Source organism: Heterodontus francisci, chromosome 7 (assembly GCF_036365525.1).
Source record: "Heterodontus francisci isolate sHetFra1 chromosome 7, sHetFra1.hap1, whole genome shotgun sequence".
NCBI lineage: Eukaryota > Metazoa > Chordata > Chondrichthyes > Heterodontiformes > Heterodontidae > Heterodontus > Heterodontus francisci.
In genome coordinates this window covers 54626486-54647174 of record NC_090377.1, presented here as the reverse complement: position 1 = coordinate 54647174, position 20689 = coordinate 54626486, and the positions used below count along the sequence as shown (strand labels likewise).

Genomic DNA, 20689 nt, shown 5'->3' with positions numbered 1-20689 from the left:
TGCATCCAGTTTTGATAATAAGCAGAAGCAGACCTTTACCAAGTAAAAACCTGCTCCTGACTCATATGTATTAGTATAGCCTACAAAAAAGTACCAAGTGAAAATTCGCTCCTGACTCATATCCACTCGTGTAATCCACAATAACAAATCTGATCAGAAACAATTGTCTTGCTCCTTCATAGACTACTGTCTAAAGAGAGTAATAGGTATAGCATTAAGCCAACAAGTCCGAGGTTTATTCTCCAGTCTGGCACAGCAGTAGGAATGCTACAATAGGTCTCAGTGTCCCTGGGCAAAAGAGGAGGTCAGAAAAAAATAATCAGCTGCTGAAAATTGTGCTTAGCTGCAGAAAAATCAGCAAACATTTACAATCAGATGATCTTTGAAAGTTACTTAACTCAACACAGTCTGTCTGCATTTACATAACCTTTATGAAGTCAGCCTAAACCTTGCCCACAATAGGACTATTGATGGAACAAAAGGGTTCTTTTTATATAGAAACTGTTTACATGTTTTCCTCTTCTCCTTAAGGGCACCATGGACCATTGATCATACTGTGGATGAGAGGATAATCATGAGACGCACTCAGAGGATGACTTACACCGCTCTTCCAGGAGTTGTAGAAGGGCAGCACATTGTTATCCACAACCACTTTGTGTGGTGGAGAAAGTCCTGACCTCTGCATGACATCTCCCTACAGCTAAGGTTGGGAAGCGACTATGTACAGAATCAAAAGTGCAATTGCCATAGCAACAATTACTTTAGTTAGAAGTCTATTCCACACACCTGGTACTCTGTGGGGGGAAAAAAATCATTCTAATCTGAAATCTTCCTCGAGGGTGGTTAATTATATGCCTAAGTCATTCAATTCTGCATCCAGAGGTGAAGTTACTTGCACCTAGATTATCCATTTAAAAAATCTCAATTTTTTTTTCCAGTAGAAGTTTCGTTGATCATTGTCTCTTCATCATGCCATGCTGTGAATTAAGGACCTTTACTTTAGCTAAGTCTGGAGGAAATCATTTATTTCCCTTATTGTCTTGGGTATCTTCAGGAGAGGCATAGCAGTAAATTTAAGATGCAGTGTTCCTTACTTTTGAATTAAGTTTTGTGGTGCACACTGACAAGATCAGCATTCAAGCAACATTTAAACATGTTCTTGTTCTTTTCTAAACTATAAGCATATACCTTTAGTAACTGAACTATTGTGGTCAGCAATATTTACACTTGTTTCAGTCAAAAATGTATTGAGGACAAAATATATATAATTTATATGTATACATACACAAAAACATACATTCTGAATGTGTTTTTTTCGGAGCACAACCACATATTTTAAAACAGAATTTGCATTTATCATAATCTTATATTTGCCAAAAATATGCGTCATGGTAGGAGAGGTGCAGGCAACAGAAAGGGTGACTGAGCAGAGGCTATTTGTTTCCCCACAGGAAATGAGCCACCCGAAATGCTGTTATGCAACTCCCAATAGCTGGTTGCTGAGCAACATTGGTGGAAAGCTACGAGTAAGCTCTCTGTCTCTGTTCTCTTGACAGTGCAACAGTGCACATGATGAGAACTAGATAAACAAGGTGAGAAACATCCAATATATTTAAGATTATTCCAATCTATGCTTTGTTAATGAAAAAGCATTTAGGAAGAATGAAAAGCCAAGCCATCACAATGGCAAAAAGTGCAAGGGTTCAAATTTATTTTTATTTAGGTCATGCCTTAATACCTCATTTTAGAATTAACCTGGTTCTGATGCTTTGTGTTACTGTATTACATGAAGCAACCCTAAAACAATCACTTACCTCCAGGAATTCTTTGGAACACTTTTGTTAATGTATCTCCCGTGATTATGTTGTAGCTTACCATGGCTGAAAATTAAATTTTGCATTTTAAAAAATGAATTAATATTCATATAACTACTGCAGCACAAAACAAGATCTATGATGACATTTTTGGAAATTTAAATCAACTCCTTTTTGAATCTCGGTTGAACATTTTTGCACACGATCCACATCATAAAAATCAGTTGCTTTTTTTTCAACTTTGTGTCTATTTGCAAAGTCAATAGCTTAGGTTAGTCAAGACCAAATGTAATGCCAAACTAAATTCACAGTTTTCCCAAAAATTAACCTTAGAACCAATTTTACAGGAGTCAAAGAGGTTGATTCAACAGAGTTGTATAAATATCTGACAAAAAATTTGATATAGGGGTAAGAGGTACTATGGGATCACATTTCCGGCGCATTAGGATTGGACAGATGGTCTTTTTCAGTGCTGTACATTCCTATATTTCTTAAGAGTTAGAAATGCGCGATGAAAGTTTTCACCAAAATTATGTATATTACAGACGGTGACAACAAAGTCTTTGATTTATTTGTGGATTTGTGCTGGATTCTTGGGGTTGACTCAGTTCGGCTCCTACCAGGACCACTTGGTTCCAGACCTCAATACACAGACAAAAGAGCTGAATTTCAGAGGTGAGGTGGGAGTGACCGCCCTTAACACCACAGCAGTATTTGACCAAAGTGATTCCTGACAACGCAGCCGGCCACTGACATCATCAGGCTGCGCAAAGGTGCGCACATGCGGAGAAGGGCTCCTGCTCTCTGCACGTGCACTGCGTTCTGACTTGCCAGGACAGGTTAGCGCATGCGCGGATGACGTCATCGCGTGACGTGGGCACCTTCGGGCAATGCACCTGTGCTTTACGTGTACAGGAATGCAACGCCAATGGGTATTCACCCATGCGTCAAGCTCCGCTCCCCGCCCCCCCTCGTTGCTCTCTCCTGCCGCTCCGCACTTTTGGCGGCTCCGCTCCCCACTTGCTGCGCTCTCCAGCCGCTCCGCCCCCCCCCCCCCCGCTGCTCTCTCCGGCCGCTCCGCTCTTTCGGCTGCTCCGCTCCCCACATCCTCACTGCTCTTTCCGGCCGCTCCGTCTTTTGGTCGCTCCACTCTTTCCGGCCACTCTGCTCCCCCCCACCCCCGGCCCGCTCCGCTCTGCTTCCCCACTCCCCGGCCCGCTCCACTCCCCTGCCTCCTCCGCACGCTCGCTCTCTCCCTCCCATCATTGTGTGCTGCCATGTGTTTAGGTTTGGTTGCCTTCGTGTGATTATTTGAGCAGCGCCAACTTTAGCTCTGGCAGCTGCTTGAAGTCGCAGACTGTGACGTTTTAGTGGCACATGCTGCATTTGTGCATGTGCCACTGCAGCGCCATCTAGTGGTAGCGTTGTCAGCCAACGCAGCCATATTTGACTGAGTGCAGCATCGATATGCCCCAGTAAAATGAATCAATGGGAATTGGATGAGGATGCTGCACTGGCTGGAGCCATACCTAGCACAAAGGATTATAGTTGTCTTTGTTGGAGGCCAATAATCGCAGCCCCAGGACATCACTGCAGGAGTTCCTCAGGGCAGTGTCCTAGGCCCAGCAATATTCAGCTGTATCATCCACGACCTTCCGTCCATCATAAGGTCAGAACTGGAGATGTTCACTGATGATTACACAGTGCTCAGTTCCACTCCTATGATAACGATGCAACAATATCTGTACAGCATTCAAGTTTGGGCTAATAACTGCCCACACAAGTGCCAGGCAATGGCTATTGTTACAAAGGATTTATTTTTGTACTAAAATCTTAGAATTCTATGTGTTTTAAAAAACTGAAAAAAGAATTTTCAGTGGACATGGACCTGTATATAGCTGGAATTTTTGGATGTTGACTTTGTATAGAAGAATAGGAAAGCAAGCAGTTTCAAGGAAGCCAGTCAGGGTTTTTTTAACCTCCTCAGAGCAACACTTTGAATGACAGGGGAGACACTGTGTCCGGTCATGTGATTGGTTCAGCAAAGTTTACTTTCACTTTGGACCCTTTAAAAAACCAGTGAGTTGGACAAAGAGCAGGCATTTGAAATTCAGTTTCTGACCTGCCTGGAGATCAAAGTGGAAGTCCCAGAAAAGACCTCTCTCTGTAAATGAAACTTGCATCTCTTGAAAAGAAACCCTGTATTTGAAAAGTGGCAGAGTCCTATTGCCTCCTGTCTCTGAAGAATTCCTACATCCAGTGTAGTTCCTGTTTCCTCCTGCTTTTGGGAAATCCTAGAACCTGAAGAAAGCTTCTACTGCTATACTGCTGCTGTGAGTCCTAAGCAGACCTGTTGCTACACCCCCTGCTGGAAGACCTATGTGATGCCTGCTGTAGCCAAATTGCCTTAAACGTCTACGCATCACAGACTGTTCATCAACCTCGCCTGAAGAGACTTCGAGTGGCATCTGACTATTCGACTCTAGGACACCTCACCCAACCAAAGAATTTCTTACCAGAACGTGACAAACTGAATTATTTTATTATTTCTTTTATTCAGATGAACAGCTGTAACCAGAATCCTTTTTTCCCTGGTTAACCTTTTTTCTTGAATGCATATGTGTGTGCATGAGGGCCAGGGAAATAAGGAGCTTTCATATATATAGATCATTAGTGGTTAAGACTTTTTTTTCCTAATAAATAGTTAATGTTGTTATTGTTTAAAGAAACCTGGTTGGTGCACTTTATTCTGGGGGACAGAGTTTGAATTGGCTATTCTTTGGTAGGTGGAAAAATTCATTGATATGCTGTGACCCGTGGAGAAGAGGAATTGAATTAGAAGTGCATTTCTCCCACCTTGGTCGTAACACTATCTTCACCAACAGAGTTTTAAATCTTCCCCTTGATAGTCAACAGCATTACCATCATCAAATTACCCACCATCAATATCCTGGACAGTACCATTGACCAGAAACTTACTTAGACATAAATACTGTTGCTGTGGGTGCTGCAGCGATTGAAGCACCTGACTTCCCAAAGCCTGTCCACCACCTTCACGGCACAGATCAGAGTGTGATGGAATGCTTTCCACTGGCCTGGATAAGTGTAGCTCTAACAATACTCAGGAAGCTCAACGTCATTCAAGACAAAGCTGCCCACTTGATCAGCGCCCCATCCACCGCCTCAAACATTCATGTCCTCCACCACCAGCACAACATGACTGCAGTATGTACCATCTCCAAGATGAACTGCAGCATCTCACCAAGTCTCCTTCAACAGCACCTTCTAAACTTGTGATTTCTACCACCTAGATGAACAAGGGCATCAGGCATATATGAGCATCACCATTTCCAAGCACCTCTCCAAATCACACACCAACTTGATTTAGCAGTATATCGCCGTTCCTTCATCATTGCTGGCTCAAACTCTTGGAACTCCCTACCTAATAGCACTTACGCCACATGGACTGCAGAGGTTCAAGAAGGCAGTTCGTTGCCACTTTTTCAAGTGTAATTAGGGATGGGCAATAAATGCTGGCCTTACCAAAGATGGCCACATTCCATGAATGAATGAATAATAATAGACATGATTTCTGTGAAGGGTTTTGTAAGTGACAATCATTACCCCCAGCAATCTGATAATTTCTTGCTTTTGAAGAGCTGTAGCTTGGTAATTGGTTTGGAAGTAGAGGACAGCAAGTAGGAATAAAGAGAACGTTCTATGATTTGCAGTATGAGAGAAGTGGCATTCCCTAGGGATCAGGAGCCTCACAATTCACAATAATGATTTGGATGAAAGAATAGAGGGGCGTAAAGTAAGTTTGCAAATGTGACTAAGCTACAAAGCTCAAAAAATAGTGTAGATGGAAGCAGGAAGTTACAAAGAGACATGGCCAAACTAAGTGAGTGGGCAAAACTATGGCAGGTGAAGTTCAATGTGAGGAAGTGTGAGGTTATCTTTGCATCCAATGAAGATAAATTGGAATATTTTCATGGTGGTGAGAGACTAGGTGTTGTGGAGGAACAAAGGTATATGTCTGTAGAGAGATCACGGAATGTTAGTGCACAGTTATAAAAAGTAAACAAATAGGTTCATGGAATGTTTGCTTTTATCTCAAGTTGATAGGAGTACAAAATGGGGAAAATTATGCTTCAGTTGTACAGAGCCTTGGTTAGACCCTATCTGGAATGCTGTGTTCAGTTTTGGGTACTGAACCTTAGGAAAGATATATTGGCCTTGGTGGAGATACAGTGCAGATCTACCAGAATGATACCAGGGTTTAAAATTTTAAATTGAGGGCAGGTTGGATAAACTTGGTTTTTACTTCCTTTAGTTTAGAAGATTGAATGGTGATTTGATTGAGATGTTGAAAACAATAAAGAGATTTGATAGGGTAGATACATAGATATTCTACCATCAGGTGGTGTAATCCAGAACAAAGGATGCATAATCTTAAATCAAAGCTTGGCCATTTAGGATTGGAATCACGAAACACTCTTTCACATAAATGTGGAACTATCTTCCTCAAAGGGTTGTGGATGCAGGATCAACTGAAATTTTCAGGTCTGAGATCATTAGACTTTTGTTAAAGATATCAAGGAATATGGAGCAAGAAAGGTAAGTGAATTTGAGGTACAAATTAACTCTGATCTAATTGAGTGCAAAATAGACTTAATGGATCGTCTACTTGTCGATGAGTATGGAAAGAGATGAGTCAGCAGAATTATTGATCTGTTTTCAGATTTTTCTAGTTTTAAAACAATGACAAATATAAGGCCAGCTAGAAATTGGTCATGTTCCTGCAGCATTCTTTATTAAATGAGTCCTCTTGGCTAGAGCTGGTGTCATCCAGTGGAGTGTTTAAATAGTTCATATGGACCTCAGTGGCCAATGACAGCAGGAGGTCATTCAGCCTATCGTAACTGTGCTGCTTCTCTGAAAGAATCATCCACTTAGTCCCCATACTCCTGCACTTTTCACATACCCTTTAATGCTTTCCTTTTTTGAATATGAATCCACTTCCCTTTTTAAAGCTTCCAAGATTGCTTTTGATACAGCATTACATGCTCTAAATTTATACCATCTTGTTACTTTAACTGTGAAAATACTTTTTCCTGATTTACTTTCTCAAAACCTCTCAAGAGTTTTGAACACATCTATTGGAATTCCCCTTAACCTTCTTTGTTGTAATGACTCAATAATTTATCATCAATGTTATGCAATCAATACTTTGATTTATTGTTATTTTGTTGGAGAAAATTACAAAATGTTATGATAAAATTGTCTGTTCCTTTAATTTAATATTCAGCACATGAATGTTTCAGGTAATATATACAGTTGTTATCTTTACAGGCTTTGAAGAAATTCAGTGGCTAAAGAATGCAGAAATTAAATGCTTACCAATGAAAGGATACAGAAACTGCAGGAATGAAAGAATCACATAACCTGCAATACCAAAAGCTCTGTTCACCAGAGATTGATAAGTGCTTGTTCCAGACAGGTTCGCTCCTTTAATTAACAGTATAATAGAATAATCTAGGAACAAAATGGAACATTTATCATCAATTTAGAATATTTGCCATATTAAACTTTAACTGTTATCCTTCATACTTGGAATACATTTTAAATGTTAATACAATAGTTAAAAATTAATTCATAGAATGGATTACCTGTTATATATGCGACCAGAAAAAGGAGCAGTATTCCTAAAGGGAAACCAGCTTGTTTCATTGAGTAAGGTAGTCCTGACAACGTATACAAAATGTTGTGAATTAATTTTGCAACAGGAAATGAACACATCTAAGAAGTGTTTTTGAAAGAAAAAATGTTTAGTTTATATTTTTAAAAAAACAATCTTATTTTAACATATTACAAATAACAGATAAAGTACAGACCACAATTTATCCCCACTGTGAATAATCCTTTCTTCTACTCTAAAATCCATTTTCCTTTGCTAATCACCCACTGTAAGTCTGTCTAAATATCTGAAATAAGCACATTCAACGATAGCATCATTGGCCTGTATTACTTCTCAAGAAATTTACATTCATACTATCCTATGAAAGGGTATTATTATGCACTCCATTACTTTAAATTCAGCACATCTTATCTTTCTTTCATACCAGTACTTGATGTTTAAACATTAGGATAAATGACAAGTCATGCTAGAAATTGGATCATTGCATTATAACAGGTTGATGGTATAATCTATATTATTCACAAGTAAACCAATTTATGAAGAGAATACTCATCTAATATGTCCTTAACTATGATACTATAGACAATAACAATGTTATAGAATCTATGGGGAATACTTTTGTGATCAGGGTATTTCCTACCTTTATTGTGAAAAGAATATGCACTTCTCAAAATCTTGATTGATCCTATCTTAAAAACAATTGTAGATCTCTCCTAAAACCTCAGGTGGGCAATACAATTAGTAGCTGAGTCACAACAACCTGGAAAGCTCAAGACCTTGACCCGCACCAACTACCCCAGTCTTTGCAGAGTTGGCTCTCAGCTGAGTCTGCAGTTGGGGCAATCAGACTATATACCCTTAGGTTAGAAAGGTTAAAATTGGCCCCGAATTGCTAACTAACTGCATGCTGGAAGCTTGAGGAGTGCAATTTCACCTTCACAGTCCAATTTCAAGTTGAATGAAAATAAGGTGGATTCTTTTAAATGCATGTGATCCACCTTGCACAATCACCAGTCAGGTGGTGAAGGAGAAAATCTAACCCCATGTGTCTGGATGCTGAGAGAGAGAACGCAAGAAATAGGAGTAGGTGTAGACTATATGGCGAATTGAGCCTACTTCACCATTCAATACGATCATGGCTGATCATGGGCTTCAATTCCACTTTCCTACCTGCTCGCCATATCCCTTGATTCCCTGAGAGACCAAAAATCTGTCTATTCCAACATTAAATGTATTCAACAATGGAGCATCCACAACCCTCTGGGATAGAGAATTCCAAAGATTCACAACCTTTTGAGTGAAGTAATTTCTCCTCATCTCAGTCTTAAATGATCGGCCCCGTATCCTGAGACTGCGCCCCATATTTTAGATTCCCCAACCAGTGGAAATAATCTCTCAGCATCTACTCTATCCAGCCCCTTCAGAATCTTGTATGTTTCAATGAGATCGCCTCTCATTCTTCTAAACTCAAAAGAATATTGGCCCCATTTACTCAGCCTCTCATCATAGGACAATCCCCTCATCCCAGGGAACAATTTAGTGCACCTTCCCTGTACCACCTCCAATGCAAGTATATCCTTTCTTAAATGTGAAGACCAAAACTGCACACAATACTCCAAATGTGGTCTCACCAAAAACATGTACAAATATAGCAAAACTTGTTTATTCCTGTCCACCTACCTTTGCATCATCAGCAAACATAGATACATTACTCTCTGTCTCTTCATCTAAGTCATTAATATCGATTGTAAACAGCTGACGCCCCAGCACTAATCCTTGTGGCACTCTATTATTCACTGCCTGCCAACTTGAAAATGCTCTGTTTATGCCCACTCATTGGTTAACAGACAGGAAGCAATCATCTATCCATGCTAATATATTACTCCCAACTCCACGAGCCCTTATCTTGCCAACTAACCTTTCGTGTGGCACTTTATCAAATGCCTTTTGGAAATCCAGGTATACTATATCTACTGGTTCACCTTTATCTACCCTAGTAGTTACATTCTCAAAAAACTCTAATAAATTTGTCAAACAGGATTTCCCTTTAGTAAAACCATTTTGACTTGTCTAATCATACTGTGCTTTTCTAACTGCATTGTTAAGACTTTCTTAATAATAGATTCCAAGATTTTTCCAACGACTGATGTTAGGTTAACTGGCCTGTAGTTCACTGTTTTCTCTCTCCCTCCTTTCTTGAAAACGGTGTAACATTTGCCAACTTCCAATCTGATGGGCCCATTCCCGAATCTAAAAGCACTTCATTGGACTTGGTTGTGATGCTCCATAGTCAAATAACACACAATTCCCAGCTCCACAATCCCCGGCCCCCGCGATTCCCCAGACCCGATCCCTAATTCCATCCCCCAGCCCCAACTCCGATTCCTGGCCATGATCTCAGCCCCTACCCCTCGGCCCAAGCCTGACTTAATATATTAATCTATTAGGATGGATTGATGATTGGTTAATGGACAGAAGACAGAGAGTAGAAATAAGCAGAATATTTTCAGGTTGGCAGGCCGTAATTAATGGGGTACCACAAGAATTAGTACTTGGTCCTCGGTTATTTACAATCTTTATTAATGATTTAGCTGAAGGGACTGAGTGTAACCTATCCAGGTTTGCTGATGATACAAAGTTAGGTGGGGAAGGAAGCGGTGACACACAGAGGACTGAATTTTATGGGCCCTCCTGAGATGAGTTCAGAGGCGGTGGCGGGGGGAGCTTAGAATTGCAACAGGAAGCGGGGGATGGAGGGCTCATCGCCTCCCCATCGCAATGCAGTTTTGTCAGGGATGGGATAGGCTGATGATGGCCTCCCCACCCAGAGGCCAACTGAGGTGTTCAGGATGTCTATTAACAGCTACTTAAGGGCCTCTTCCCCTCCTGCTGGCATTAAGCCAGTGGGACTTCCACCATGCGGGAAGGTTGCCCAGTAAAACGAGGCAACCTCCTTGATGGCTTTGGGGGAGGTTCTCCTCCATGGCCAATCTGTGGTCCATGAAGGACCCCCGCCAGCAAACAAAACCCCTCCCTGTATTCCCTCCTCCTGTACTCAACGCCCCCGCTCCCCGCACTACCCCACAACCCCTCTCCCCATACCGCAGGGCCTTCTGGATTGACTGCCTTACCTGACGTCTGGTTCTACAGCGCTGAGCCTGGGACCAAGGCCTCTGCAGTACCGGCAGTGACGCAGCCAATACTACTGAACTGCCGTACCTACTGATTGGCCAGCAGCTCTTGGAGGCGGGATCCCTATCTTTAAAGGGACGGGGGTCCTTGTGCTGGGCTGTTAATTGGCCCAGCAGCATAGAATTGCTCCTGGGGGGCTCCAGCTGGCTGAGGCAGGATTCCCTACCACCTCCTTTTTGGCCCAACGCTGGGAGCCCTGCTGGGAGCAAAAGATTCTGCCCTTAATCTGCAGAGGAATATAGATAGGTTGCGTGAGTGGGCAAGAACATGGCAGATGGAATACAATGTGGCAAAGTGTGAAGTTATTCATTTTGGAAGAAAAAATATAAAAGAATATGTTTTAAATGGTGAGAAACTGGGACATGTTTGCATTCAGGTGTCCTTGTACAAGAATTTCAAAAATGTAACCTACAGGTACAGCAAGCAATTAGGGAGGCAAATGGAATGTTAGCTTTTGTAACAAAGGGCTTGGAGTATAAGAATAAAAAAGTCTTACTATATTTATACAGGTCATTGGTGAGGCCACAGCTCAAGTAATGTGTGCAGTTCTGGTCTCCTTAATTAAGGAAGGACACACATGCCCTAGAGGAAGTGCACAAAGTTTAACTAGGTTGGTTCCTGGGATGAGGGGATTGTCCTATGAGGAGAGATTGAGTGGACTAGACCTATATTCGCCAGAGTTTAGAAGAATGAGGGGTGATCTAATTGAAACATATGAAATTCATCAGGGGCTTGACAGTGTCTCTAGTGGTAGACTCCTTGTTGTTTGAGTACTGTTATGATCATCTAGTTCATGGTTTGTATTAATATTTTAGTGGTTACTTTTAGTTTTGTGGAAATTAAATGTGTTGGTGTAAATAATTGAAATTCCTGAATTCAAAAGGTTGTAGGACCACCCAAGAGATTGATACATTTCAAAGATCTTTCCATGTGTACTTACAGGGTTAGACGACTGCCAGCCATAAAACAACAGGTGGACTTGTTTAGTTGGCGAACTGTAGCCAGTATGTCAGGAGAGAATTGTTCTGTCTTTGTTAGCAGTATTAATTATTCATGTGGGTATACAAAATTAAAGAGATGCTTTGGAGTTGGAGGTAATTGGCTAAATTACTATCTGGCACATCCCAGATGTACCGCTGCCATGGAGACAGATGTTGCAGGGTGATGCCTGTTGGTCAGATTTTTTATCTCTGTGCTTTCTGACAAAAAAGGTAGTTGGCTTTGAAAGCAGCTGGACCCAGGAGCAGAGGCCATCAGGAACCAGGGTGTTTCTGATTTGAATGGGATGCATGCTCAGGTTGGGGAAATCCAGATTTGTTAGGTGTTGAAGGAGAGTTGGAGAGTTGCTTAGCCGAATGCTGGAGGGAGAATCCCCAGGAAATCCCATACTTTGGAAGATAGCTGAGAAACTAAGGAAAATTGAAGTGAATTCCAAAGAGTTGTGAAACACTATGGATTGCTCCCAGGAGAAGTTAACAAACTGCCAAGATCCTGTAAAGTATAGGGGAGTGTTCTGTTGAGATATAGAGTTTAAAGTTTACGTCTTCATGTCTGCTAAGATTTTAAGCTTGAAAATAAGTGATTGCAAATTGTAGTGTAAAGTTAGTAGTGATTATTTTGTTTAACTTTTGTACAGTAAGGTTTTTCTGTTTAAAATGTGAAATCTTGTGGCGTTATTCTTTCAGTACTAACTGGGAGTTTGAATTTCTTTTTAAAAGGTTATTGATCTCTAACAGGATCGTAACAGTATGTCCAAGCTGTAAACGATTCCATCATCTTCTTTGGGTCCTCTCATGACTGAAGAGTCCAATGTGGGATTAGCATGGATGTCCACAGAACTGGCAGTTTATACTGTTATTGCTGGTGCTTGGGAGAACTTGTGCAGCTGTGCCACCTCCAGCCTTCCTCTGGGCATGTCGGAGAGTTGAGAGTTTGACATAGATGGTCCTCAAAAAGTGCTGAACCAAATTTCAGTGCATGCCTCCACGTGGGCTGCAATATTTTCCCAAGAAAGGTGGTCTGCAATGCAAAAGTTTGTAAGGCTCTCTTTTAAGGTATCCTTATATCGTTTGTACTGACCACCTTGATGATGTTTGCCCTGAGACAGTTCCCCATTGAAGATCTACTTGGGGATTCTGTAATCATCTATGCGGGAGACATGGCCTATCCATTTAAGTTGTGTTGAGCACAAGAACACAAGAAATAGGAGCAGGAGTAGACCATATGACCCATCGAGCTTGCTCCACCATTCAAAACGATCATGGCTGATGTTAGGATTCGATTTCACTTTCCCGCTAGCCATACATCTTGATTCTCTGAGAGACCAAAAATCTGTCTATCCCAGCCTTAAATTACCTCATTGTTTGTGATTTTGTCCTGCCATCGGATTCTCATGATGGACCTAAGATATCTTTGGTGGAAGCATTCCAGAGCTTTGATTTGGCGTCTATAGTAGACCCAGGATTCTGCATCATACAGCAGGGTGGTAAGAACTATAGCCTGGTAGAGTTTGATTTTAGTCTTCAGCTTAATGCCATGCTGCTTCCAGGCATGATCATGGAGTCAGCAGAATTTGTTTTCTGGATATGTGCATGGATATCTTCATCAATAGTGGCATCGCTTGAGAACACATTACTAAGAATTTTTCTACAGCGTTGAGACTGATGCCATCAACAGTTATGTCTGTTGCTTCATAGTGTGTGCCTGGAGCTGGCTGAAATATAATCTCGGTCTTGGAGACAATGATTTGGAGACTAAAGTTTTTGGCAGCACTCGAGAATTTGTTTGCCATAGTCTGGATGTCTTCCTTGTTGTGGGCAGCGAGGGCACAGTTATCTGTATACAGAAGCTCTCTGATTGCTCCCTCTGTGACTTTGGTGGAGGCACACAGATTGGAGAGATTAAAGAGCTATCCTGAACAGAACCTAATGTTGATGCCTACAGGCATGTCTCTGGTGGCTTCCTTAAACATTTCAGCAAAGAAAAGATTGAAAAATTGAGGAGCCATGATGCATCCTTGCTTTACCCTGCTGGTTACCACAAAAGCATTGGACATCTCAACACAGGCACAAACACGTCCAACCATACCATCACGCAGTAGGCGGTGGATTTTGACAAACTTGTTTGGACATGCTTGCTTGGAGAGCAAGTGCCATAGACCAGGTTGACTTACATTGTTAAAAGCTTTAGTGAGATTTATGAACAGCATATATAGATCCTGATGTTGCTCTCCGCAGTTTTCTTGTAGTTGCTTGCTACAAACACCATATCGACTGTCCCACGGTTACCCTAATACCACACTGTGATTCCGGGAGGACATCATCTACAAGGCTGTCTAATAGACAGTTTAATAGGACCCTTGCGAGGAGCTTTCGTGTGAAGAAGATGCTCAGAAAACGTTTATTCTGGCTGGGAAATCTAGAACGTGGGGCCACAGTCTCAGAATAAGCGGTTGGCCATTTGGATTGAGATGAGGTGAAATTTCTTCACTCAAAGGGTTGTGAATCTTTGGAATTCTCTACCCCTAAGAACTTTGGATGCTCAGTCCCTCAATATATTCAAGACAGAGGTCAATAATTTTTTTGCCACCAAGGGAATTAGAGACATGGTTATAATGTGGGAAGATAGAGTTGAGGTAGAAGATCAGTTTGTTGAATGGTGGAGCAGGCTTGAAGTGCCAAATGGCCTATTCCTGCTGCTTGTTTTTTGGTTCTATTCTGCACGCTGTGGTTCCTTGCTGGCAACATCGTGGACGAGCTGTGAGGGTTGAGTGTTTCAAGTTTTAGGTCTGCCTTAGATATTCTCTTGAGTACATCACTGATAGCCACTTCCTTAGGCACTCTGACCATCTTGTGTAGCTGTTCTAGCCAATATCTAGCATAACCTCGAGATGTAATAATAGTACCCTCAGGGAATCTACATTGGAGATTGTGATCCAGATTTTAGCAGCAGATGACTAGAGTTATGATAGATGATACCAAGGGAAGCAAATGAAGAGAACAGTATAATTGGGCTCAAGAAGCAACTCAGTGTTCAGAAGGAATTGATCAATATGTCACAAAGGTGGAAAATAGGGTTGGGCCAGATAGTTAGCTCAATGATTCTAACAGGTTTACTATCAGGTCGCGGGCTCTGTCGAGCATGGTGAGGAGGAATCCTTTGTCATGAAAAAGGAAGATACGTTGGAAGGTGTAGTGTGGAACTGTTAGAACAGATGCGACAGAGACTGAGAAACTGGGAATGGAACAGAATCCTTACAGGAAGCTGAGTGGGAGAAAAGTAGTCAAGGTATTTGTGGGGTCAGTGGGCTTATTGTGGATTTTGGTTGATAGCCTATCCCTAGAAATGGGGATAAATAAGTCAAGGAAGGGAAAGAAAGAGTTGGAGATGGACCATGTGAAGGCAAGGGAAGGGTGGAAGTTGGAAGCCAAGTTAATGACATTTTTCAATTCGGGATGAGAGCAGGAAACGGCACTGGTACAGCCATCAGTGTACTGGAAAAAGAGGTGGAGGTACAGGGGGCATATCTGAGTAAGACTGGAAAGGACCACTCTCTGTCTGTTTCTCTTTCTCACACAAAGGGCTGAATTTTATGAGTGCGCCACAGTTCACGGCAGCGCAGTCTAAAAACAGCGTGCATCCCAAACGGATGCGCCATCCCTGAGCCCCCACGATATTACGCCTGGGGGCTCAGTTAAATAGAGGGGGCAGTGCAGCTGCCCCCGATGACGTAAGGGGGTGGCAGTTGTGTCCCTGGCAATGGCATCCAGCGCCACCGCGCAGGCGCCGACGCCATTTTTAAAGGGCTTTAAGCCCTTACAATGTAGTTTTAATTTTTGAAGGGGCACTCATTGGGAAGTTTCATTAGCAATGAATAAAGATGTTGAGGCCCTTCCCCAACCCCCACAATGGTCATTTAAGTGGCATTTATTCTCAAAAAATAATTTGTTCCCTTCCCGAACTTTCGCCCCGAGCCTTTGAGCATTTGGCCTCTAACCCCCTCCCATCATTCCCACATCCAATAAGAAAGTGTTCTTCCTACTCCTCCACCCCGCCCACCCTGACAATTTTATTACTCCCCCTCCCCACCAGGTTCTCGCCTGGAACTCCTTAGAGTTCCGAAGGCACACGGAGCACAAACGGCGGCCATAATATTGGAGTGGGACGGCTGCTGCCTGCAGGTAGGTGAATTTGCATTTCATTAGGCCTTATTTTAATGTAGAGATGAAGGAACCGCGCCGCCTGCTGGCAGGGAGGCTGCACTGAGGTCTCACCGTCGCCGGTAATATGTGGCGGGCCCGTCTCGACGTCACGGGTCGAGGCGGGCCTCTCCCCCCAGCATTTTACCGGCCCCTGCGCCACGACCCGCAGTGTCAAGGGGACAGTAAAATTCAGCCCCCACTCTCTCTACGTTATTAATTACTTTCAAAATCCTTGAAAAAGAAACTTTTATCAAGTCACGCCTTAACTTTCTTTATTCAAGTGAATGCAAGCCTAGTTTATATCATCTCTCTTCCTAATCTAACCCTTGGATAATTGGTAACAGTGTGGTGAATCTGCACTGCACTCCTTCCAAAACCAATATATTGTTTCTAAGTGCAGTGACCACAGCTGTACATAGTACTCAAGATGTGGTCTAACTGGGCTTTGTATAGTTGGAACAAAACTTCTTCCCCATTATATTCTAGCCCTCTAGTTCCATTAGCCTTTTTGACCATTTTGAACCTAATTACCACGTTTCAGTAATCTGTTCACATTGATGTCTACATCTCTTTGGATCTCCACTGTTCATTTTCACCGCTTAAATAATACACTAACCCATCCATTTTTTCGTCCAAACTGAATGATCTCACACTTACCTGTGTTGAGATCCCTCTGGCACATTTTGGCCCACTGGATGGAATGCTTTTTTATGGATTAGTTACTGCAGAGACTGTTGGATCTTTTCAGGGAAAAGTTGACATGTTTGGGGCAGAAAGAAATACAAGGCTGTAGGGAAGGAGGAGGGCAGAGGGATTTGTTTTGGAATTCTCTAACATAAAGCCAACTTTATCCTATGGACCTAAAGGTTTCCTTCTATTCTACAGCTTCCATGGTTCATCTTTTATAATTTTATGTTATTCGAATATTTCAAAGTGGTTTAAATGGTCAAAGAATCCGAGCTTACTTGGCTTTAGCATTTTAACCAGAGAGCGAATGGGGAGGAAAAGGGAAATTGAATCTGGTCTCTGTGTATGAGCAAAAAACAGTTCTAAACCTCAAAGACAGGGAATGATAACACCCAGGTCAAGAGATGGCCTATACCTCGATAAGGAACTCATTGCTAAGACACCACATTCCATAGTAAAAGATAAGCAATAGCTCGTGCATTACAGAACCTTAAACAAGGCTTGTCGAACAGAGTTGGGGACAGAAAAGATTTGAATGTGGGATAAACACCTCAAATGTGGCATCAGTTTGGTGGAATACTGTTATAAGAACATAATAACATAAGAAATAGGAGCAGGAGTAGGCCATTCAGCCCCTCAAGCCTGCCCCACCATTCAATAAGATCATGGCTGATCTGTCCCAGGCCTCAACTCCTCTTTCGGGCCTGCTCCGCATAACCCTCGACTCCCAGAGATTTCATGTTATGCATAGGTACAGCCCAAGGTAGCTGAGTACTATGAGAATGGTACCTGTTCCCTCCAAAAGTTAGAGAGCACTCAGGTCAGTTGGAAGTCCAATATAAAAACAAAATACTGCAGATGCTGGAAATCTAAAATAAAAATAAGAAATGCTGGAAATGCTCAGCAGGTCTGGCAGCATCTGTGGAGAGAAAAGCAGAGTTTACATTTCAGGTCAGTGACCCTTCATCAGAACTGGATCATCAGAGTTCTGATGAACGGTCATTGACCTGAAACATTAACTTTGCTTCTCTCTCCACAGATGCTGCCAGACTTGCTGAGTCTGACGAAGAAATAATCAAAAACTAATTTATTTCACTAGTTATTTTAGAGGGATAAAAGGGCCTCAAGTCCAAACTAATCAGAAGGATTGGTTGCCGAAAACAAACGCAGAGTAATAATGGAAAATACTAACTTGATTGAGTTTTTAATGAGTAACCGAGAAGACTGATGAGGGTAATGAGGTTAATATTGTTGTCAGGCAAACCCCCCACCTGCCAAGACTGAGGCACACATTATTTCGCCACATGAACATTAAAACTTAAAATTGCAAGCCCCTGACAGGAAAGACATTTGCAAAGTAACAGACAGTGTTGGAACAATAGGGACCCAGTTGTTGCTTCCCAAGGCACAGAAGAAGTGGTAAGACCAGTTTTAGGCACATGACTAACTGGCTGTTGCAGAGATTTGAACTGAGAGTTTTGAATTGGAGAAAACAGTGTTTGAGGTCAGAAAGCTCCTGGCTCCTGGTTTCAGAACATCTCACTCCTGTCTGCCCTCATCCCGCTCACACCAGCATCGGAAACCATTGAAGACACAAGAACCTCAAAGAGAGAAAAGTCTCCTACGTAGAACAAGGTTTAAGAAGAATACTGGGCCTCAATGAAAAGTAAGAGCTGCCTACAATCAAAGACTCTACAGCGAGCTGGAACCACAGAAACAGTAACCAGAAACCTCCTTCAGAGACTGCCTCAAACCTTTCACCTTATATTTTCCTCTCCTCTTTTCTGTCCCTATCTGCATGTGTGTATCGCGTGTGCATGCTAGCATGGGCACATCGTATATCCATAGGCGTGAACCCCCATATTAGAGTTTAAGTATAAGGCTTAATAAATTTCACTTTTCTCCTTTAAAGTGAAGAAAGCCTGTTTGTGCTAATTTCTTTGCCTTATAATTGGAAAGCTGTGAACAAGGATTCACAAAGGGGGAGCTCAAAGCACAGTGTGTTTAGAATTAAACCCTGTTCCAATAAGACCAGGTGAAGACAGTAACAGACCCTAGACACCTTTCTCACCTGGTCGTAACATTGTGGATATAGACTTTTTGTTGATAAAGTGTTGATAAAGTACCGCATAAAAATTGAACCCTATGGGATTAAAGGGACAATGGCTGTGTGGATATGTAATTGGCTAAAGGACAGGAAACAGAAAGGAGTGGCGTGCAGTTATTTTAGAGACTGGAAGGAAGTGTGCAGTGGTGTCGCCTAAGGCTCGTTGTTGGGACCACTGGTCTTCTTGATATACACTAATGACCTGGACTTGGGTATACAGGGCATAATTTCAAAGTTCACAGGTGACAGAAAACTCAGAATATAGTTATCAGTGAGGAGGGTAGACTTCAGCAGGACAGATTGGGAAATGGGCACACATTTGGCAGATGAAATTTTATACAGAGAAATGTGAAGTGATTCATTTTGTTGGAAGGAGGATAGGCAATATAAACTAAATGATACAATTTTAAAGGGCATGCAGGATTAGAGAGACATTGGGGGTGTACATTCACAACTCGTTGAAGGTGGGAGGACAAGTTCAGAAGGTTGTTAAGGCATGTGGGAATCTTGGCTTTATGAGTCATTGATTACAAAAGCAAAAAAAGGTTATACTATATCACTGTACTAAAACACTGTTCAGGCCTTAGTTGGAGTATTGTGGCAAATTCTGGGCACCACACTTTAGGAAGGATACCAAGACCTCAGAGAGGGTGCAGAATGGTACCTGGGATGAAAGACTTCAGTAACATGGAGAGACTGGAGAAACTGGGATTGTTCTTAGAACAGAGAAGGTTAAGGGGAAATTTGACAGAGGTATTCAAAATCACAAAAGGTTTTGATAGTTTTTCCTTATTTACTCTGTTTCCAGTGACAGAAGAGCTGGTAACCAGAGGACTCAGATTCAAGGTAATTGGCAAAAGAATCAAAGGTAACTGGCAAAAGAATCAGAGGCAACATGAGGAATAAGAAATATGCAGCAAGTTTTTATCATCTGGAATACAATGCCTGAAAGGATAGTGGAAGCTGATTCAATGACAACTTCCAAAAAGGAATTGGGTTAAACACTTGAAAGGGGAAAACTTGCAAGGCTATGGGGAAAGAACAGGAGAGTGGGACTAATTAGAGAGTCAGCACAGGCACGATAAGCCGAATGGCCTAGCTCTGCGCTGTATCATTCTGTGATTCTATGAATACTGACATGAGGTGAATAGGGTACACATAAAAGACATACTAACCAGCAGTAAAAGGGATTGAGGCAATGGCCAGAGCTTGACAGACAAACAGATTTGCTTAATAATAAATTAAAAGGGCATATGAGAAAAGTAAGGAAGAAATACCCAAAAACATCGAAGAATCAAAAGGAGTCTCTGAAGGGACTGAGAGCATGAGAAAAGTCTGGCAATCAATATAACAGGCAAAAGCAAAGAAATATTGAACAAGAGGATAGTTCAAGAGGTAAAAGTAGTAAAAGGAAAAAGAAAGCATTCTTAGAATAGAGAATAAAAGAATGCAGAGATGCTTCATAAATGCTTCACCTCTGAACCTACAGATGTGACTGAAGGAAGGACTTGCATAAATAGAGATAAGACACACATATGCTTGCATACACATAATGATCTGGATTTTGCAGTCCCAATAGAGGAGAACGCTGAGACGGTCGTCGCTATTGAGGGTCGGAAGGAAGCTGCAACTGCCGGTGTGCACACCTGTGCAGCCTTACTCCAGCACCAGGAAGCTGCATTACTTGAGAATGTGCTCCAAGGGCCTCAGTGAATCTTGATCTAAACTTTTAGCCCAAATTTACCAGGAATATACGTTTGTCAGACAGGGTTGTTGAATGCTGCAGCCCCCTTTCCATTTTCATGTACCTCTTTCTCCAATTCCTGACTGAAGACATTGTCCGTCTGAAGTTTGACTTATCTCTGTTAAATTTTACAAAGTTTTACCTTTTAAGGTTTTGCCCATTGTATTGCTCACACTGCTACCATAAGCCAGTCTGCTCTGAGAACCAACCACAAAATAAGGAATGCAAATCCAACAGCGAGCATTC

The 20689-nt window shown here is 42.0% G+C and overlaps 1 protein-coding gene across 2 annotated transcripts in view; it reads right to left on the bottom strand.

Annotated features, from left to right (window-relative positions):
• The window catches only part of slc38a11 (solute carrier family 38 member 11), a 165728-nt gene that overhangs the window by 119597 nt on the left and 25442 nt on the right, over window positions 1-20689 (bottom strand). For both annotated transcript variants that reach the window (XM_068035217.1, XM_068035218.1), the window contains 3 exons: window positions 7484-7558; window positions 7215-7349; window positions 1815-1880 (listed from right to left, as the gene is read on the bottom strand). In XM_068035217.1, coding sequence (XP_067891318.1) covers window positions 1815-1880; window positions 7215-7349; window positions 7484-7558 — 276 coding nt within the window. The remainder of the gene's footprint in view (window positions 1-1814; window positions 1881-7214; window positions 7350-7483; window positions 7559-20689) is intronic.